General features: G+C 37.8%; 3 protein-coding genes across 3 annotated transcripts; 1 reads left to right on the top strand and 2 right to left on the bottom strand.

The window, feature by feature from the left end:
• Positions 1–1,027: 1,027 nt before the first annotated feature.
• LOC134826297 (mitogen-activated protein kinase 1-like) lies at positions 1,028–12,091 on the bottom strand. The gene is made up of 11 exons (XM_063838627.1): positions 11,965–12,091; positions 11,642–11,768; positions 10,873–10,928; positions 10,660–10,723; positions 10,120–10,260; positions 5,958–6,037; positions 5,502–5,572; positions 3,897–4,109; positions 2,819–2,928; positions 2,401–2,515; positions 1,028–2,227 (listed from the first exon to the last, which is right to left on the bottom strand). Exons 1-11 carry the CDS (start codon positions 12,084–12,086, stop codon positions 2,205–2,207), a joined length of 1,122 nt encoding a protein of 373 aa, XP_063694697.1. The 5' UTR covers positions 12,087–12,091; the 3' UTR covers positions 1,028–2,204.
• On the top strand, positions 6,272–7,221 carry LOC134811959 (uncharacterized). The gene is given in 3 exon segments (XM_063819127.1): positions 6,272–6,277; positions 6,422–6,667; positions 6,670–7,221. Coding segments are annotated over 3 exon segments (804 nt in total).
• A 182-nt stretch (positions 12,092–12,273) lies between the features above and the next one.
• LOC134826296 (regulator of nonsense transcripts 3A-like) lies at positions 12,274–13,940 on the bottom strand. Its single transcript, XM_063838626.1, has one exon. It carries the CDS (start codon positions 13,933–13,935, stop codon positions 12,493–12,495), a length of 1,443 nt encoding a protein of 480 aa, XP_063694696.1. The 5' UTR covers positions 13,936–13,940; the 3' UTR covers positions 12,274–12,492.
• Between the last annotated feature and the right edge of the window lie 6,183 nt (positions 13,941–20,123).

Below are 20,123 nucleotides of genomic sequence, written 5' to 3'. Positions count from 1 at the left end.
CAGGAAGATGGGGTACAATAGCGATTGAGGCATGGCATGAAAGAACCTGCCAACAACCATACTCATGCCACCTGATGTCAGAGGAGGTCCGAGGTTCAGGTTACAGTAATGTTTCAGTTTCTCCAGACTGTATTACTCCGCAATCAGTGGAGTAATTGATAGTGCCGCTCTATCAGTTATCAGTACTATACGCCCTGGTATGGCCAGCTTCGTTCTTCATTATGGCATGGAATTGGACGGATGGTAATATTTTGATAGAGGTGTGCGATGTATCAGTATATCTATCGTATGACGTATGTTTCAGTTATCAGTAATCTATCGTAATCTGGCCTTTGCAACATTCTAGTGGCGCCCCTATGCGGATACCCTACCACTCTAATCCTAATTAATGTGCGTCAAGAGGGCCGCCATCTGGTCAACAAACGAGACGATAAGTTGGTGATTTGTCGTGGGGTTTAAATTTTGTCTGATACGTATCTACACTCTACAGTCTGGTGTAATTATAATATTATATGGTCAAAATGTTTAATAACAAGACTATTTGATCATTAAGTGAAGTTACACTGTTTAATTTTGGTGACCTAATCGATAGAAAATGGCTTGTAAAAGAAATAATGATACATAGTAGTTAGTACGACCCATAATACAGCCAGTTAGTTTCCACCGAGGTGGTGGTTACCATCACCTCACTATCCGAACAGAAGGAACTGCAGAAAGTGGATAACAGTAAACTAGTAACACAGCTGTGAATTGTGATCAGTAGGGACACAGCTATAATATCCAGTTACAAGATCTCCACGGTTCTAGACTACACAGTACATTCTTGTAACACTTCATATCAACTCATATCAGTGCATTGGCTATAGTGAGGTTCAGGGAACGAGGATTTCCTTAGAGTATTATCGTTCTACGATTATTACCGATGGGCGCAGTACTGTTTGTTGATGAGGTGATAACAACCTAAAAGGAGCATTTCATTTCAAAATTCATCACAATTTGTTGCCATTAATACAAAGAATTAAAGCCGTTTTGAGATTCAGAGAAATATTCAACAAATATAAAATTAAAACCGATTAAGGAGCACTTGCTATGAGTTATGTTTTAACTTGTGCATATCTTATCACTTTTATATCACTTTATCAAGCTCTTTTTTACCAAATCTCATTAAAGTATATACAATTGAGGCTGATAAAGCTTAGTGGCATATTTCACGTTTCAAACACAAGCTCCATATGATATGATAAGAAGTTCCTTACTCTCGAAATCTTGTGAGGTTAAAAATAGGTTATGTTGAAATTTGCCACAGACTTATCGCCAACCAAATATGTCGTTAACTTATATATGATAATAGTTTAAACTAATGAAATAGCCAATCTATCTGGAATTGCTTGAGCTTTAGGCCATGTTTATATGACTGAAACAAGCAACTGAGCAACACATCTTAATTATCTATACAATCTACTAGACACAAATTTGAACATATTTTATCTGCAAAGTCAGCACAGCAATTTGAATATTTGATTGGGTTAAAAGAAAATATTAGGTAGATTAATGATTATTCTAAAATCAATCTCATTTTAAAGCGGATTATTACCAGGTTACGTAGGTTAGTAAAATATTATTATGGCTGCAGCTCTCTATTCAGGAAATCGTATAAAAAATAAAGTATGCAATTCAAATCTAAATGTGTAACTCTGTGTGTAATTGTGCGGTAAAAATGGATGTTGCACTATGAACGTGTCATCAAACATGCATGAAAAATTAACATTCGAATAATATGGCGATCTTTCCGCCAAAGATCTTCCTTTAAAAACAAATTTCATGCCCGCCCCGGGACACGTTGAATTAACAAACATCATCATCATTAGAATCCTAATAGTTATATAGAAAAGAAAGGTTCTCATTCAAAATAGGCTTTTTCACCCCGATTATATCACACCAACAACCAATTTAAATATTCGTCCGTTCAAGGTGTCAAATAATATTGAACCTAACAATGCGTCCGTATATTCCTTAGATAAGTTTATTTTCATGACAATAAAACAAAATATTTATGAAAAATAGAGCAGAGCCGTGGACGACGATTACTTGATACTAGGAACAATGTGAACTGTCTGTCAACTTTGTATTCGTGATATAATAAGTTATCTGCCCACCACGAGGTTCTGCCGCCGGTTAAAATCTCTACTATCTGCTTCCCGCGTCTAAGGTTTCGAAGGTGTTTCACCTGAAGTGAAAGTTAGTGAAACAGGGAATCTCTAACCATTGGAGAAACCATTGCAAGATAGTGTACACAAGATGAAGATAGTGTCAACTTGACACTCTGTAAAAAGCTGATGTATAAAAGTCCCTGAGCGAGGGGACAATGATCATTAGTCAACCTAGAACTTAATATTGTACCGTTATAACAGGTGCTAGGGAAGCCTAAGCTCTCTTCATATATTTTGGCTTTCAGAATCTCCTTTGGCTCGTCATCTACCTCCGCTTCAAGAGTGAATGGCTTATCTGCGACTGGCTGTTAAAAGGTAGCGTGTTACAAAATAATAATCTCGATCTTATTTGATAGTGTGCCGTGTGGTCAGTACTCAGTATAAATCGGGCACTTAGAAAACGGCTTACAACCATCTCATTTGATCACAGTACACATAAAAACGAGATGTGGGTGAAAATTTCACTGATCTCAACAGACAAGTTGTCAGTTGTCAGTTGTCAGTTGTTAGTTGTTAGTTGTTAGTTAGTTGTTAGTTGTTAGTTGTCAGTGAAACCAATATCATATAGAAGTATAGAAGTTGGGACACTAGATTCCAATTCCGGTTACCTCATCATGGGGGTCGTAGTATTGTCTCAGGTAAGGATGAGCTAGAGCATCCCAAACATTAATTCTGTGGTGGTGGTTGAATGTCAACATCTTGTCAAGTAGATCCAGAGCTGAAACGAGGATCATAAATACCCTGAAATCTCGATGAAATGACTTTTGGGGCTAAGGTACACTTGGAAACAGTGATAAAATAAGGGTTGGCGCCTTATCGCCTCATCAGAGCAAGTTAGGATCGTATGATTCTGGAGCCCTGGATTAAATACCCTAATCCAGTCACAACATGTTCTGAATAACAGGACAAAAACTACACAGCGTACGTGATATGAAATCGAGAAACGCGACGTTTTTCTTCTTGGCGCTGCACAACACTAAAAGCTTCGCGCGTTCCCGTTACGCAAACAAGAGAGCAGCCAATTTAGAGACATCAACAAATTTTATTCTAATCATCTACAGCTATTCTAGTTTTTTGTCGTGAAAATAACCAGATTTTCGTTAGGCTATATCAGGTAATCCTAAATATTCAAGGCAATGTGTTTCAAATGGAAGGCTATCATAACTACACACAGTAATGCTGGGGCTCGCACCCTCAATGAAGCACCTTTTTAGGTAACAAACAATGTATCACTGGCTTTAAACCAGTTTTCCACAAACTTATGTCATAGTTTGGATAAGATCTAAACAATGCGTGATAGAGCTTCTGATAACGTTCAGCTCATCCTGCACAATGATCCGAGATTATTAGATTATGTAGACCTTTCACAGGTTGGATCGTAATTCAGTGCTGTGTGGGCGGCTGAGGTCACCGGGTTGAGGTCACCAAGCCCTTTTATAGAATTTAAAGCCGATGGGCAACACCCAGAATGGTTTGGTGATGTAATATAATATCCGACAATAAATGGTACTATAAGGAATTCTCCATCCGGCATTTCGTCAGAGAGTCACTGGGACGTAAGGGCCAGGAGGCTAAATGTGGCATCAGCTGTTCTCGTTCATTCTAGCACAGTAATTTTCAACATAAAACTTCTAGATTTCAGTCTGCGTTAATAAGATTTAATGAAATATGTTCTAGAACTAGTACCTTGTAAGTCAGCGTTAGGATAAAGTCTTCTCCAGGGTACTTTGCCCTTAGGGGGAAGTGACTGCAGGTAACTCCTGGCTTTGTGATTTATGATGCACATCAAGTCGTCGGCACTGGGAGATCCCAGAATGTTAAGAATGTGATTGAGCTGGTCGAGGTAGTGCTTGCCAGGGAAGATGGCTCGATTAGAGAGCATTTCAGCTAGGATACAACCTGAAAATAGCAGTAGTTAAAGCACTATCTGGACAATATACGGGGAGGAGAACAATTATATATTTGCGGAATTTATTGTCGGAAACTTGTATTTTGTTGTTGTCTAATTTCGGGATATTGAGACTTGTGTAATGAATCAGAGGACACTTTTACTACTTTTTACGATTTACATAATATATCATCACATATCTCGACTTACAAATAATAATTATTCAGCTAATGATTGATCTGAATGGAACTTAATTTCCTCTTTCAAAGTCTACAAAATGACCCAGTTATTTATCAATTCAACTAGTATACAAGAAAGCGTGCGGAAACACACGATCCAATACCAATTTTAATTAATAACTTTCTCGATACCCCATGACTCTAGGGCACACAAATACATATTATGTACATATTATAACACTGTTAATATTATATCTCCCGGGGTCAATACCCGCATTGCACGGCCAGCAGATATTTTAAGGTTGCAGTTATTGATAATGGAACACTATGTACAGTACTCAGGATTCTGTCTTACAGCGTTAATTGAGCGCTAATTGGCTGTTAATGAGCTGATTACGTTAAATTCATTACTTTTAGCAGACAGGAAAGTAACCATGTCCGTGTTACAAGATTGTAACCAACACATTTAACACTAGGAACTACACACGTCTGAACGGGTAGTCAGTAATTACAGGGTGTATTTTAAGTAGTGACACAACAACATCCACACACTCCCTTCAACTTATAGCAAACTTGAAGAACCACAATTTCTCTTTTCGCGTGTACAACTAGCAACTTCCACTAAAAGTGCTGGATTATATAAATCCCGAGCCCGATCCACACCACGCGGTTCACACGTGGTACAAATCACGTGATCACGGAGAAGTCACGTGATCACAGGGAGATGATAAGTCAGATTATATTTTAAAGAAGTGTGGTAATTCAGTGTGATGACATATTGTTAGCTGAGCGTAATATATTCAGCTTGGAATGTGTACAACATACGTCCATACGAGCTACCGAGTGTGAGGTATGTAATGTATGTTAATACTGAGTGTGAGGTATGTAATGTATGTTAATACTGAGTGTGAGGTATGTAATGTATGTTAATACTGAGTGTGAGGTATGTAATGTATGTAATACCTCACTTCAAAGTTCAAACCAGATAGTACGTTTTACCTGAGTTGACATATTTTATCGGGTAGAGTTTATCAGGAATATTAATATTAAAATGTGTGAGAAATTCATCGCATTTGATGGTCATTCGAGTAATCAAACTGTCTTCCAAAGTTTAAAAAGTGCAACAATTTGAAGAAAAATGTCACAACTATTGCGATGAAATTTTAAGTCAACAATATAAGACTATGCAGCTGGGTTTGAAGTGTTTCAATATGTTGTACATACCGACGGACCAAATGTCGATAGCTTTAGTGTAACCTTTGGCGTTTAACATGATCTCCGGTGCCCGGTACCACCTGAAAGAAACAAGTTGTGTAACAAACTCTAAGTTGTAGTGTAAAAGTTGTAAAATAAGGAGTACTTAATACCAGCTGCACAGATAGGGGTTCTGGTTGTCATTGCGCTTCTGTCTCTAGTTACCATGGGGAAGGGGATAACTGTTAACGTTTCCTAAAATAGCCGCATTGTAAATATTGGTGTTGAAGAAAATTATACTGAATAAAACTAATATTCGGGGGCGAAAGAAACAGGGGATCATGTTCACTTCATTATCCGTTCAAGGGTGAAGGGATGCGTAGGAGGGGAGACGGGAGACAAGTTCAGCCAAAAGGAAGTGACTTCCTCTTCCTCCTGAAAGCAATTTCTCCTCTCTTTGTAGAGTGAATGTTACTTTGAACTAACCTGGTAGCGACGTATTCTGTCAGGAACCCGGTATGATCATGATGAGGATCCGCTACTCTCGCTAGTCCAAAATCACAAATCTGAAATTGGTTTTGTCAAATCCGCTACTCTCGCTAATCCAAAATCACAAATCTGAAATTGGTTTTGTCAAATCAAAAATTCATGAAATTGGTGAACTGTCAAATCACTGGTATAACAGCTATTTTTAGATAACCATTAAAACCTAGGTAATAAGATTGAGAACAGTTGCACAAGAATGACGATCATCTGTTTGTAGTCCTTTAGCAAAAACCTTAGAGCAAAAGTTTCAGCTAATGAATGTACCGTGCATAAATTAATATATCATGTGTAGTGTGTAGTGTGTACCAGCTGCAGCTGATAAGATTTAAATGTAGACAAACGATCACACATTTGTAAGAGAAAACGGAACAATTACACCGTATATATTACAACTCTTTCACCAGGGGCCTACAAATATTATTATTGTTACACAGCACTCTACAAATATCATTATTGTTACACAGCACTCTACAAATATCATTATTGTTACACAGCACTCTACAAATATCATTATTGTTACACAGCACTCTACAAATATCATTATTGTTACACAGCGCTCTACAAATATCATTATTGTTACACAGCACTCTACAAATATCATTATTGTTACACAGCGCTCTTCAAATATCATTATTGTTACACAGCACTTGAGCACTCTACAAATATTATTATTGTTACACAGCGCTCTTCAAATATCATTATTGTTACACAGCGCTCTACAAATATCATTATTGTTACACAGCACTCTACAAATATCATTATTGTTACACAGCACTCTACAAATATCATTATTGTTACACAGCACTCTACAAATATCATTATTGTTACACAGCACTCTACAAATATCATTATTGTTACACAGCACTCTACAAATATCATTATTGTTACACAGCGCTCTTCAAATATCATTATTGTTACACAGCGCTCTACAAATATCATTATTGTTACACAGCGCTCTACAAATATCATTATTGTTACACAGCGCTCTACAAATATCATTATTGTTACACAGCGCTCTACAAATATCATTATTGTTACACAGCGCTCTACAAATATCATTATTGTTACACAGCGCTCTACAAATATCATTATTGTTACACAGCGCTCTGCAAATATCATTATTGTTACACAGCGCTCTACAAATATCATTATTGTTACGCTCTATACTCGGCCCTTGTCCGTGACAGACACTTCTAGGATTTAATACCACGCAACTTTGTGTACAATTAGTGAGGTCATGTTTAATTACTGGCAATGAATTGTAGTTCACTAAAATGATAGTGTTAATGCCCCTCATTGAAAAAGGTGTGTTACTGAGAGTGGGTCTGAGGTCATCATCTCAACTCGATTCTTGTCATGGAAGTTGCTCAACTTAGGGACCAAAGTGACGTGGTATGCGTTTTTGCTATTTTTGGATGGTGAAAAACGAAAATTTGCGGGATAAATATGGTGAAGGGTGATAACACCTTGGATTTAGTTAGTAACATTTATCAATCAACCACGTGACTCATGGCTGACGAGAGGGTGTTTCGCCAAAATGGCTTTTATTAATAACATTGCAGGTGTAACACTGGACACGCTAATGTATTGATAAGTAATCGATGACGTGACTCTGCACACTGACGCAGATTCCAGACATGAGTGTATGCTGACCGGAGACCGGCATCCCACAGTGTTAACATATTATTATGTACTGTATTTAACACAGTTGAGTTTTAATGGACAGTAATTCGCTGGAATGCGAACTGCTACATTTGAATTCCCTTCAAACTGAATACACCACCTATTATTACACTGACTATTGGTATATAAGGTAAATATATGTAGAGAGTGGGAGGTATAATTAGTACGATCTGTAATGCTATTGTAGCCTACCTTTTTATAGGATAATCGCTCCCCCTTACAAGAACATGTTCTCTCGTCACTCCTCGCCGTGTGTGTGTGTGTGTGTGTGTGTGTGTGTGTGTGTGTGTGTGAGTGTGAGTGAGTGTGAGTGTGAGTGTGAGTGTGAGTGTGAGTGTGAGTGTGAGTGTGAGTGTGAGTGTGAGTGTGAGTGTGAGTGTGTATACAGTTTAAAGTTTACAATGCCTTTATATCAATATATTATATACACATTATTACTAAACATAATACACAATTTATATATTTCCGTTAAAAGTATTAAATAAATGTGCCTCTGTTCTCGCTTTGTCATTATGACACTATGACAGGAAGTTAAATATATATTCTCTCAGAACTTTCCATCTAGAACAGCAAGTGTGTAGGAGTGATAATACCTTACTCTCGTACTACACACATAATATATTTAAGTTATATAATCTTTAACACAATTTGTAATAATTTTTAACACACTAGACACATAACAGCTAGGGTATTTAAAAGATATTGGTAAACTTGAACGTTCTGAGCGTAATTTCAAATCAGATCATAATTTTGACTTTCTAATATTACTTCGATATATTATCATGACGTTAAATGTTGGATATATACTAAACGTGGCATCGTTCCAATTATGTTATAGTGCTGTGAGATAATGTACATCGAGCACTCAAATCTGACAATTTAAAACGGACCATTCACTGTTCTGTACATTTCATCATGTAGATTAATGTACCACCCATCATTACTATAATTTTACGTAAATGAAAGAAAAGTCGTAATTGTCGTTTAGATGTTACAGCAGCCGATAAGATACAAATTGTTCAAACTAAGTTTTCCATTGTTCAGACCCGTTGAAAATCAATTGTGTCTGTGAGGCTCAAAAACAGACCATAATGACTGAGTGTAAACAAGTACACAATGTAGCATTCCGATCTCTTATTACTAGTGTACCAATTGAAATAGTGACCTGAGTAGATGTGAGTAGTTGTGCTGCCAGCGAGGAATGTTCTAGAAACTTCTCATACCTCACAAATTAGAAGTACAATATCACAGTCTCACAAAGAGGCACCACCAAGCTCTCATTTAATAACATATTCACACACCACACACACACACAGACACGGGCGCGATTAGGGGATTATGATTTATAATCATCTTTGTGTTATACCATACTTGGCTCCACTCCAAATGAGATAAAGTCGAACCTATAATATCATTGCTTTAGTTACACAAATAATCAGGACCTGCGCTACTACTTTCACAGAGCTGGGATACATAATCTAAGATGTAGTCACGTCGTGCTGAGAATCCTTGATAGTATCTCTCTCTCTTGTTGTGCAACATGACATATAACTGAATTTAAAACCTGTATAATGTAATAGAGATACTATTGTGCTGCACAGTCTGTACAGCGCAATACTTCAATTCCACAGAAAGAGAAAGTACTATCAGAGTTGCTGTTTTTAATGCACAGATCAGTGTCCCACCATGATGCTGCCGCTGGGGAGCTGGTGAATAAGATCAATTAAACCATTAAACAACACCATTATTCAGAGAGGAGACCTCTTTACGAGATTACAGTGCGACGGATTGTGTCACCTTGTGTGCATAACTAGTGACTACTGATGATAATTTTAATAATAATAATGATAGGGTAAAGACCTGTGTTAATCTGGTGAAATTGAGCCCTTACAAGGCACTACTAGCTAGTAGCACTACCAAGTAGTACTACTTGGTAGGACGCTTCTATATCTTCAAGTATAACGCGAGCTTGTAGTGGCGAAGCAGAGAGAGAGAGAGAGGGAGGGCATACAGCGGTGCTGTAGTGGCGAGGCAGAGAGAGAGAGAGAGAGAGAGAGAGAGAGAGGGAGGGCATACAGCGGTGCTGTCACCACGATAAGGTGATGACACTTGGTTTAACGTGAAAATATCACCTGTTAAATATTTGTACAGTGTGTGAGAACGTAAGGTGAAGAGACGAGCTTACAGGCACCTTCATTGTACCGTGTACGTGTCTTTAAACTTTAAAAGGAAGCTGGATATAATACGGACCGAAACGGTGAGACCGGATGTGTATGCTCTCCCCACACGACATCATCCCACAACAGTTGAACTTTGATAATGACTACTTTCTCTTCATGAAAATTCTCCCGTAATTGACCACTTTTAGTGTTAAAAACGAGAAAATGTTAGTCACGTGATATTGTGATTTATAAAGTACCTTTAAATCACAGGTAGTGTTGAGCAGAAGGTTGGAAGGTTTGAGGTCCCGGTGCAGAACGTTAGCACTGTGTATGTACTTCAGACCCCGCAGAATCTGATACAAGAAATAACACACGTGGTCATTACTCAGCGCTTGTCCCTGAAATTATGAATATTTAATTAATTGTGGTTATTATCTCTTGCCCTGGAATAATGAATATGTAATTAATTATGGCTATCATATCGCTGCACCCTAACAAAAGGTGATACGTCATAGACGTTACGAACGTACGTAGTTTGAACATGTATAATGTATTATATAATTGCTATCATTCAGGCTGATTGATCCCGGGGGACGTTCTTACTAATCAAACTGTTACCTTATTTATATAAACAGTTATTGTTAAGTATATGACGCGAACGGGTTATAATCTTAATCATACTGCATGCGAATGGGGGGTTCCGAGTCAATTAATAGGAAAAGAATTTGCAGCTATGGAACTTTAAATATAAGTTGTTTGATCTCAAAAATAAATTGTTGGATAAATAAAATACTTACGTTCAGTCTCTGAACTCTAAGGAGCTTGTACAAATCAGTTTCCATTTTACACTGGATAATGTATCTGTTTTTTTGGAGTTAAGGAAAATTCTTACATCTATGAATCAATCAACAATTTCGCTTTATCACAATTTGGTATAAAATATTATGACGTTTCATATTTGCAATCGTTAATATTTTAGCTGTTAATTTTTGCAGATTCAAAAAGGATACATGTCCTTCATAGCCTCCATCTTCTCTGCTCTAATGATATCCATTATGTTAATGATCTGAAATAAAATAAATTATTTTAAAAGGAATAAAGTGCTCAACATAACGTCACCTCCAATAACTCCACAGCCAACAACATAACCATCTTATTTCAGTTATATCCTTATAATTCGGCTTAACATTCAAGTGTTTCACTACGTAACATCTAAAATTAGTATTATAACTCTATAGTCTATGGGGGGGGGGGTCCAACTACATTTTTGTACACTAATTTAGCGTACATTTGGCAATGTACATTAATGGTCAAAAAAATGTACAAAAAATCGGAAATCCCTGGAAACGGAACAGGAAAAACAGGAAAAAACATATTTTGTACATTTTTGTACATTTTTGTACATGTACATTTGGCAAAAATCTGGTGGCCAAACAGGAAAAAACATATTTTGTAAATTTTTGTACATGTACATTTGGCAAAAATCTGGTGGCCAAACAGGAAAAAACTAGGCTAGCTCACTCAAAAAACATATTTTGTACATTTTTGTACATGTACATTTGGCAAAAATCTGGTGGCCATGTACAAAAATGTAGTTGGACCCCCCCCCCCCAGTCTATAACCGAAACCATGGTTTTTCATTTATATCCTTGAATCCTGGACCGCTTATAATTCTGCCGAACGTCATTACATCATAACTCTTGACACATCGTCTACAGCTGATAGTTAATAAATTCCATGACGGATTAATTTAAAGCAACTCACGACAATGAGACTTACATTTTCATGCTGAAATCGAGTGAGGATTCTTATTTCTCTTAAGGTTCTCTGACAATATGTCTGGTGTTCAAACGGGCTAATTTTCTTTATAGCAACTACTGAACCCATCTCACGGTCTTGCGCAGAGCTGAAATAATCAAAATATAGTATCACTAACAGATAGAAAACTTGCTGTAAAGAATGGTAAACATGTTGAAACATTTTCCTGGTTGCAAACAGAATATTTAACATTTCAGATCATAAATTTACAGTTACAGAGATTTCCAATCAAAATTCAATTAACAGTATCAAAACTACCAGGTTTAAAATATAAGCTTACTCACCAAACCATCCCATAAGCACCCTCTCCGATGTAGTTCAAGTCGTAGTAACGTGGACCAACATCAAATATCTGGCCTTTTACCTCAAAACTGTTGGCAGTTTGTGGCGTATCACACTGCGCCATCTCTACTGAGAGACGTTAGAAATTAAGCAAACAATAACTCAGATGACAGATCTGTATATAAAATCGTAATTGTTGATGTTGTTAGCTTCTTAAGGAGTAACAAGATTGAAATTTTAAATTGATCAAAGGTAAGATTACGAAATTCAATAAACATATTATATGATGATCATGGGATTGATAAACACGGTTATATTATCTATTTCAATCGTCCAAACATTACAACAGTCAATAGTTAAACAATCAAATTTATTTTAAAACAAGTATACTACCATTCCATTTTAAACCAAGATAATGAAATTATGGAAATAGGTAACACCTCAGATTATCTGTTCATGTCCCTAGCATATTACTTTACTTTACAGAAGAGATGCTGGCTTTTTGCATGGCTGACGCCTATTCATGCTTCTCATCTGTCACTGTGACCCCTGTCACTGTGGCCTCTGTCACTGTGACCCCTGTCACTGTGACCCCTGTCACTGTGACCTCTATCACTGTGACCTCTATCACTGTGACCTCGAGAAGATCCACGACCTCTGCCCCTGCTTCTGCCTCTGCCTCTACCACCTCTATCATCACGCCAACCTCTATTATATCCACCACGATACCCACCACGCCCTTTACGGTCAAAGTAATCATCTCGATCTCCTCGATCTCCTCGATCTCCTCTATCATAATCTCTGTCCCTGTCATCATAACTATCACGTCGGTAATCCTTGCCTCTTTTGTTTCTTGAATCGTACTCATCTCTTCGGTACTCCTTGTTATCATCTCCTCTCCTGTAACCGTTTCTATCCTGGTTTCTATCCTGGTCATGCTGATCATCTCCTCGCCGTCCTCTCCTGTCACTGCTACCCACTTCTCGTCTTTCCCGCTTGTCATGTTCTGAGGATGTGTTAACTGCCTCAGCAGTGGGTTCCTTCTTGTCTGCATCATTCCGGTCCCGTCTGTAACTCTGTCTTTCTTCATTGCGTTTGTTATCACTTTCATCATCTCTGCTTGCTTTGGATACATCACTCTTCTCCCGTGTTGAAGATGATAGGATGTATTTAGCTGGTTCGTCTGACTTCTTTTTGCCTGGAACATAAATTGCTTTTTCAGGTCTACCTCCTTTGGTATCTGATTTAGGATTGCGTTCAGGTTTTACATTATTTCTTGATCTGAATTCTGCTGCTCTATGCCTTTCACGATTGTCATAGCCTTGGCAGCCATCCTCTTCACTGTTACTACGTCCACGAGGCCGACCACCTTTGTGTCGGTGTATCTCACGGTCTTCAACCTTCGTGGGTCGTTCTTTCCGAACATACTGAGGTTTGCTATGAGGTGAGAGGGCCCGCTCTTCACGTCTAGTTTTTATATACTCCAATAATGCTGTGCTGCTCTGTCGTTCAGCCCTATCAGCTCTCTGCTTTTCAATTTCTTCTATGATTGTTTCAATGCTTGGGGGAGCCTCAGGTTCAATCTTCAATTCTTTTAAGAACTCCATGAACTCAGGGTCCTTATCAATAGTGCCTGATCTGACATCTTTTTTAAATCGCTTTGGTATCCTTTGAAAAGGTGCATATTCCACAATTCCTACAGACTGAATTTTGTTGCAGTCAATGAATTTTTGGCCATCAAATCTATCCTTGAACAAAAAAGCACTCTCAGGAGTAAGAAAGTTGAAGTAAGCCCGACATGAGAGATAAGGTGCCAGGGAGTAATCAGCCGGGGCAAAGTGGTAAAAGTCATGCTCAGGAAATGGAACCACAGTTGCAACCAATAGTTCAAGCAAACTTTCAGAATCAAATCCAGGAGGGATGTGTCTGAGGACTACTTTGGTTCTTTCTTTCGTACTTTTTTCAACTGCCATGACAACAGCCTAGGTGAGCAAAACGGTCAGTAAATATTATATAAGCAAGTAAATATGATAAATAATGTTAACAAATACCCAATGAATTTCTGTCACAGTTAAAATTCTGCACTGAAATTATGTAAATAATGTTCAGTTTTAGCCTACCAAGTTTCAAAACAATCCCATGAACACTCTGAGAAAAAGTTTGAAATTGATAATTTTGTGTGAAATGAAATGGGTAATTGTGAGTAATAAAATTACACATTATGTCCGTATGGATGTCCGTATCCAGAAGGCTAATGGCGCCTTTCATCAGCTCTGGAACATTTGGAATAGCAGAACTATAAAGACTCCAACCAAGATCAGGATCTATAGGGCTGCTGTCCTCACCAGTCACCATCTTGTTGTATGGAGCTGAAGTCTGGAACACCACCAAAAATCAGATGAAACGCTTGAACGAGGTTTTCCATCAGACCTCCTTGAGAGGGATCCTTAGGATTAAATGGTTCTTTCATGTGACCAACGAAGAAGTTCTTAGGAGGGCTGGAATCAAGTCAGTTGAGACTTTTATCAGTGCTGCCAGGCTACGTTGGTATGGACATGTAGTTAGAATGCCAGACTCTAGACTACCAAGGTTTCTCTTGAACTGGAAGCCAAATTATGGAAAGAGGTCAAGGGGTAGACCGTACCCCGTAAGAACTGGAAGACCTGCGTACTCGAAGATGCTGCTAAGTTTACAGGTGTTGAAAACATCGACAACAACACAACAGAAGAGACATATGTTACGCCGCCAACGCGATGTGTGTGATGCAGGCCACTCCAATGACTAGGAGGAGACCTTACCATGTAACATGTAACATGTATGTAATAGAATTACACATTATTATTGCAAACCTTTAAGAGGACGATTTTGTCTAAGACCTATATTTTTTGTTATTAACTAATAAATATCCCACTATTTAACAAATGATCATAAAATCAATTGCCATGATCCAGCCCCCATAAAACCAGAGTTTTTGTTTGATTGCTGTATAAGTTTTGTCTCGGTCATTATACCAATAAATAAAATCCACCTTCCTCATCAACCAATAAGAAGCGTTGGGAGGTGGTTATGAAGGATTAAACAACTATGACCTATTTATGTATGAACTCTGTAGCTGTTTGCTAAACTGTAGATCGAGAAATTAATGCTAAATATTGAAAATACTATCAAACTAAAAAGAATGTTCAAACACAAAGAAGGTAATTATTATTAAATCTAAAATAGCTAATAATAACAATAAAGAAAGTAAAAATTTACTATTTTCACATTTGTCATGGAGTTGTAGAGGGAGTTATGTGCCTCGCCGGGCTAAAGTAGTGGATGACCTTGCTGTACGGCAAGTTAAACAAGGATCTGAAACTACTAGGTTCCGTACAGACTCAACTCTGCACCCGTGTCAATATGTTCATTATATGCAAGCCTCTTGATTTATTATACTAGTTACACAATCTCACAAAGTCACAAATAGAACAATCAATTTATGAACAATAAATTAGACAATTCCAGTCATTTTAACTACAGGACATTTCATTTCAACTACAGGCCATTGACATAAACAAAATTTGCTGTACCACCTAAACTTCATGCACGGAACATAAATGGAACTACAGATTGCACATCCTTCACTTGGCTGATAATTTGGATTATAATAAAGGAGTTCATTGCCGTGCTTCAGACCAATATACGCCACAATGCATTATGAATATCTCCGGGATTTCGACGCGGGATCATATTATCACTCAGCCCGGCCCGCTGTTAGATAAACATCTCAAGGTAATATCATCCCGCCCCGGAAATTTGTACAAACCCGGCCCGCTTTTTAGTCGTAACTGATGTTTATCATTCAATTCTCCGACTTAAAATAATCAATGATACTGCTGATTAGAACTCGATAATAGTAGAACAGTTAGACGCGCGATCACGTGGGCGCGTCACGTGCGTACCACGTGCCACCAATAGCATACGCCGAGTCTATACCACGTGACACGAAAGCGCACCATGTGATATGAAACATCGTAACCGTCCACTTCTTTTACACGCAAATTCCTGGGAACGTTGCCAAAGCAGCTAATTCTTGGAATTTCTCCAACGCGTGGCGTGAGAAGTTGGCGACTAGCCAGCTACCATTGTCCGTGCCCTAAAAATAGTATTGTTTTGCTTGCTCTCCTTCCAGCTCTTGTTCCTGCTAACGTTCAAGCTATTGCTCCACTATGACAGATCGGTTTGACATTCAGAAATAAAAACTATTTTATCACTCTCTTCTAAAGTATAAATCCCTTGTCGAAATCGCCGGAGATAATTATAATCCATAAACACTTCACGCTCAGGGCTAAATAAATGTAATCCCTCAGCTGGCGCTTCGGGATTACATATTAACACAAAACTCGTGCGCTGCGCGCACTCGTATGTGTTTATCAGATCATCCTGCTAGCGCGGGATGATCTGTTATATAAACCCTTTGAGTGGCGGGTTTATGTTATTATAAAGAGTAGTAAAACAGACAGTCATCTTAATGAAATGTGTCAAGAACTAAGGGAGAAGGACTATGGAGAATTCGTATTACACAATCAGAACAAGTTCCCTTACACGAACCACCGCACAAAAATATCAAAAATATTATTTTAATCCATACATTAGTATTTTAAGAACTAATTTGAATGAAAACTCTGAACATTTTAAAATTCAATTACGATTTCAATCACGCCTGATACAACCAGAGTATAATAAGAAGAAATGACTCATTTAGCTCAAACAAATTAATGAGGACAACTATTTCTAGAGTGGCAGAAATTGTACGAATTACGACAGGAAGAGTAGACAAAAAAGGAACAAATCGTATTCCAGTTACTCATCCCTACTGTATTAGAAGTGAACGGCAATTGCTATTGCACAGTATTCATATCAGGCTAAATAAAATAATTGTGAGAATTTATTGAAATCAATTATCCGGCTGGCTTTTGAATTTTAATCTGTTCTCATGAACGTGAATATAGCAACTCTGTTACTCTAACAGCTTAAGTATAAAATATTAAAAAAATTATTCAAACAATATACACATAATATAGCAATGACCCTATATAAAATCTACCCTTTAAGAATTAAAAAAGTTTCCTAAACAATCAAAAATTAATAAAATTATTCAAACAATATACACATAATATAGCAATGACCCTATATAAAATCAACCCTTTAAGAATTCAGAAAAATTCCCTTAACAATTAAAAATTACCCTTGGCCTTGTGGCTCCAAGTTAAGATCTAGACTGTTTATATCAACAATATTTTTTCTCGCACCTCTGTCTCCACGGAGAGAAATCACTGTTGTCAACAATCAAAAATTACCCTTGGCCTAGTGGCTCCAAGTATAAAATATAATGGTTACATCGTAAGAAGCCGAATTTGATTTGAATATAAAACAAGGACCACAGACACTTATAGACAAACAATATTACTAATAGTATAATGGTATTACACTAAAAATGTTAAAACTGTACTGTAGCGCTCGATTTTAATAGTTTTTCGAAAGATGGCAAAATTACGCGCGGCACGCCTCAATTTTAACTATTATACACTGTAGTGTATACCGCTAAACGTAACAAATTTATTTCGCTGCACTGGGGAACAAAAAGAAGCAGAGAATGCATATTAAATATTTAAAATGCACATTATGAAAATAATCATTCCATTAAGCAATATCTGAAAAAAAAAAAATTTGACGAAATTAAATAATTTTTAATTTTATTAAAATAGGATAATGTTTTGATAAACGTTTTTAAAATATGGCATTTAATAAATAATTAATGATGATGGGGAAATATTTGTTATATAGTTTTTACATATATAGTGCGATGATATTTTGTAAACATCTGTGCGTGATGCATGTGATGTTATAAATTTTACCTTACTTTATTTTACTTCACTTACTATATATGCATTATCAGTAGTTTCAGATTTTTGTGTTTTTAATTTAATAACATGATCACAATATTACAACTAATTGTTGTAGGTTTATAACCTACCAGGACGCGCTCACCTAACCATGTCACATGTGCTTTCGCGCCGCTGATTGCGCGCTTGTTTTACAAGTCAAGAGGCGTGCGCGCGCTACTGCAAGCGCAAGGGCGATCTGGATAGAGCAAAGGACGCGCTCCGAGTTGGACAAATATTTTACGAGTATCAACCGTTAAACAGTTTCAAATAATTTGCAATTATTGTGTGGATATCACCTGTTACACAGGTGGTCCGTATTGCCCGATTTAAGTTATACAAAAGCCAGCGGAAGCTAGCTTATTAATTTAGCGGAGAATAGTGCATGATGATTAATCACTCTACACTCGACTGTCATGTTACTTTTTCAATTCGTTCTCTAGCTGGTCCTGAACGACTATTCGAAAACCGAACCCTCTAATTTGATTCCAACCCTAACCCTAACCCAACCCTTAGCAAAAGCATTTGCTGAAACCCTGAGCCTAACGATAAATTAAACTAAGTTCCTTAGCTTAAACGGTCACATTACGTGATCGAGACAGTTTATCGCCAATATCTCGTCAGGGGAGCATTTTACCCTTATATCATGTTATCATACGTTGTATGACCCGCCGCGCACGAAGTGCGCGGCTCCCCCTGTATCGTCGAAGACGATACAGTGTCGATACACTATAGTGAAGCGACAGTGGGGGTCACCGCGTGATACAAATATCATGGGGGTGATTCGGAATCAGCGTCCGAAAATACATCGATTGAAGTTGATTACAACTGTTGGGGATCCTTTTTTAGAGGAAAACAAATTTTTTAGGAAAACAAATTTAAATTTTGGTATTTATTAATATAAATCAAAACATATCATATCATAAAACATAAAAATTAGGCCGCGCGTTGGTTGACTGCCTCAGTAAGGTGAACAATTTAAGCTTGAAGGTGCCCTGCGCATTTACAGAACCTCATGCGGCGATCACATGATCATGAGGACCTGTGAGCGCCAAATTTAATTTAAAGTTTCTAGAAATCATTGTCATACGTTGTATGACCCGCCGTGCACGAGTGCGCGGCTCCCCCTGTATCGTAGAAACTCCACTATAGTGATACAAACTCCACTATAGTGATACAAAGAAATCATACATCACTACGAGTATAGGGCCTGTCGTGATATCATGGATCGCTTAGGTTCCACCAGGATCTGGTAGTCCTCATAATTCTGCGGCCTCTATGTGTCGTCATCTCGCACAACTCCGAAAAACCGTTGTGAGTTTGGCATGTGAAAATCTGCAGCCTTCCAGACATCGATTGGGTTAACGAGTTGTCGTACGTCACCTCAAGATCGGGTGACAGGGGGCTGAACAGGCCAGAACCCAATTGATTGGGTCTGAGGTCACGTGATTATGAGCCTGAGGTCACGTGACTATGACGTCACCAGAGCTCGTTCTCCGTTTCCCGCTCTTTGGACCAGGTGAGCTTGCATGCATGTGAAAGTGGGTGTAAGTACAGCTGTACTGTAGTTACATCCAATTACCCCTAATAGAACGAAGATTTATTTTCTGACAATTCGCTATATTATGTGTATATTGTTTGAATAATTCCCCTATATAATTTATTTTCTGACAGAAAGCTAGAAATTTACCAAAATATCGAATTTGTTCAAAATTTATTTTGATGACCACTCCTGACCTAAAATTGCACGAGAAATCGATTAAACTTGGTTTCAGAACTCAATAATGCTTCCTTATGCCTTAAAATCCATGTTTTATCGATACAATAAACATTTTAATACTTTAAAGTTTTAATACTTTCAACACTACTATATAACAAATAATTTGAGTTCAGGGATGAATGGTAATGACAGGCAAACGGGGCACATTGATAGTGTCCCAGCCAGTTCTGAAAATGATAAGACGAACGAAATGAGCGCAGACAAGTGTCACGGATGTGGAGTTGAGGAGAGTGAGACGATGAGAGGAAAGGGAGTAGATGTGTGGATAGGCTGTTCATCATGTGAAATGTGGTGGCACGTGAGTTGCGCTGGGATGCAAGGACTAACAACAAAGACAGTCAAGGAACTGACCCAGTGGAATTGTCACTTTTGTTTCGAGGTGCCAGTGAGACTGAAGGAGACTCAAGTGTCTATGGAAGTTGGTCAAACAGTTGCACGAGAGATCCAGATGGGTCTA

The sequence above is a fragment of the Bolinopsis microptera genome, chromosome 2 (assembly GCF_026151205.1).
Source record: "Bolinopsis microptera isolate Bmic1 chromosome 2, MBARI_Bmic_1.0, whole genome shotgun sequence".
NCBI classification, from domain to species: Eukaryota; Metazoa; Ctenophora; class Tentaculata; order Lobata; family Bolinopsidae; genus Bolinopsis; species Bolinopsis microptera.
This window is presented reverse-complemented; position numbering and strand designations above follow the sequence as displayed.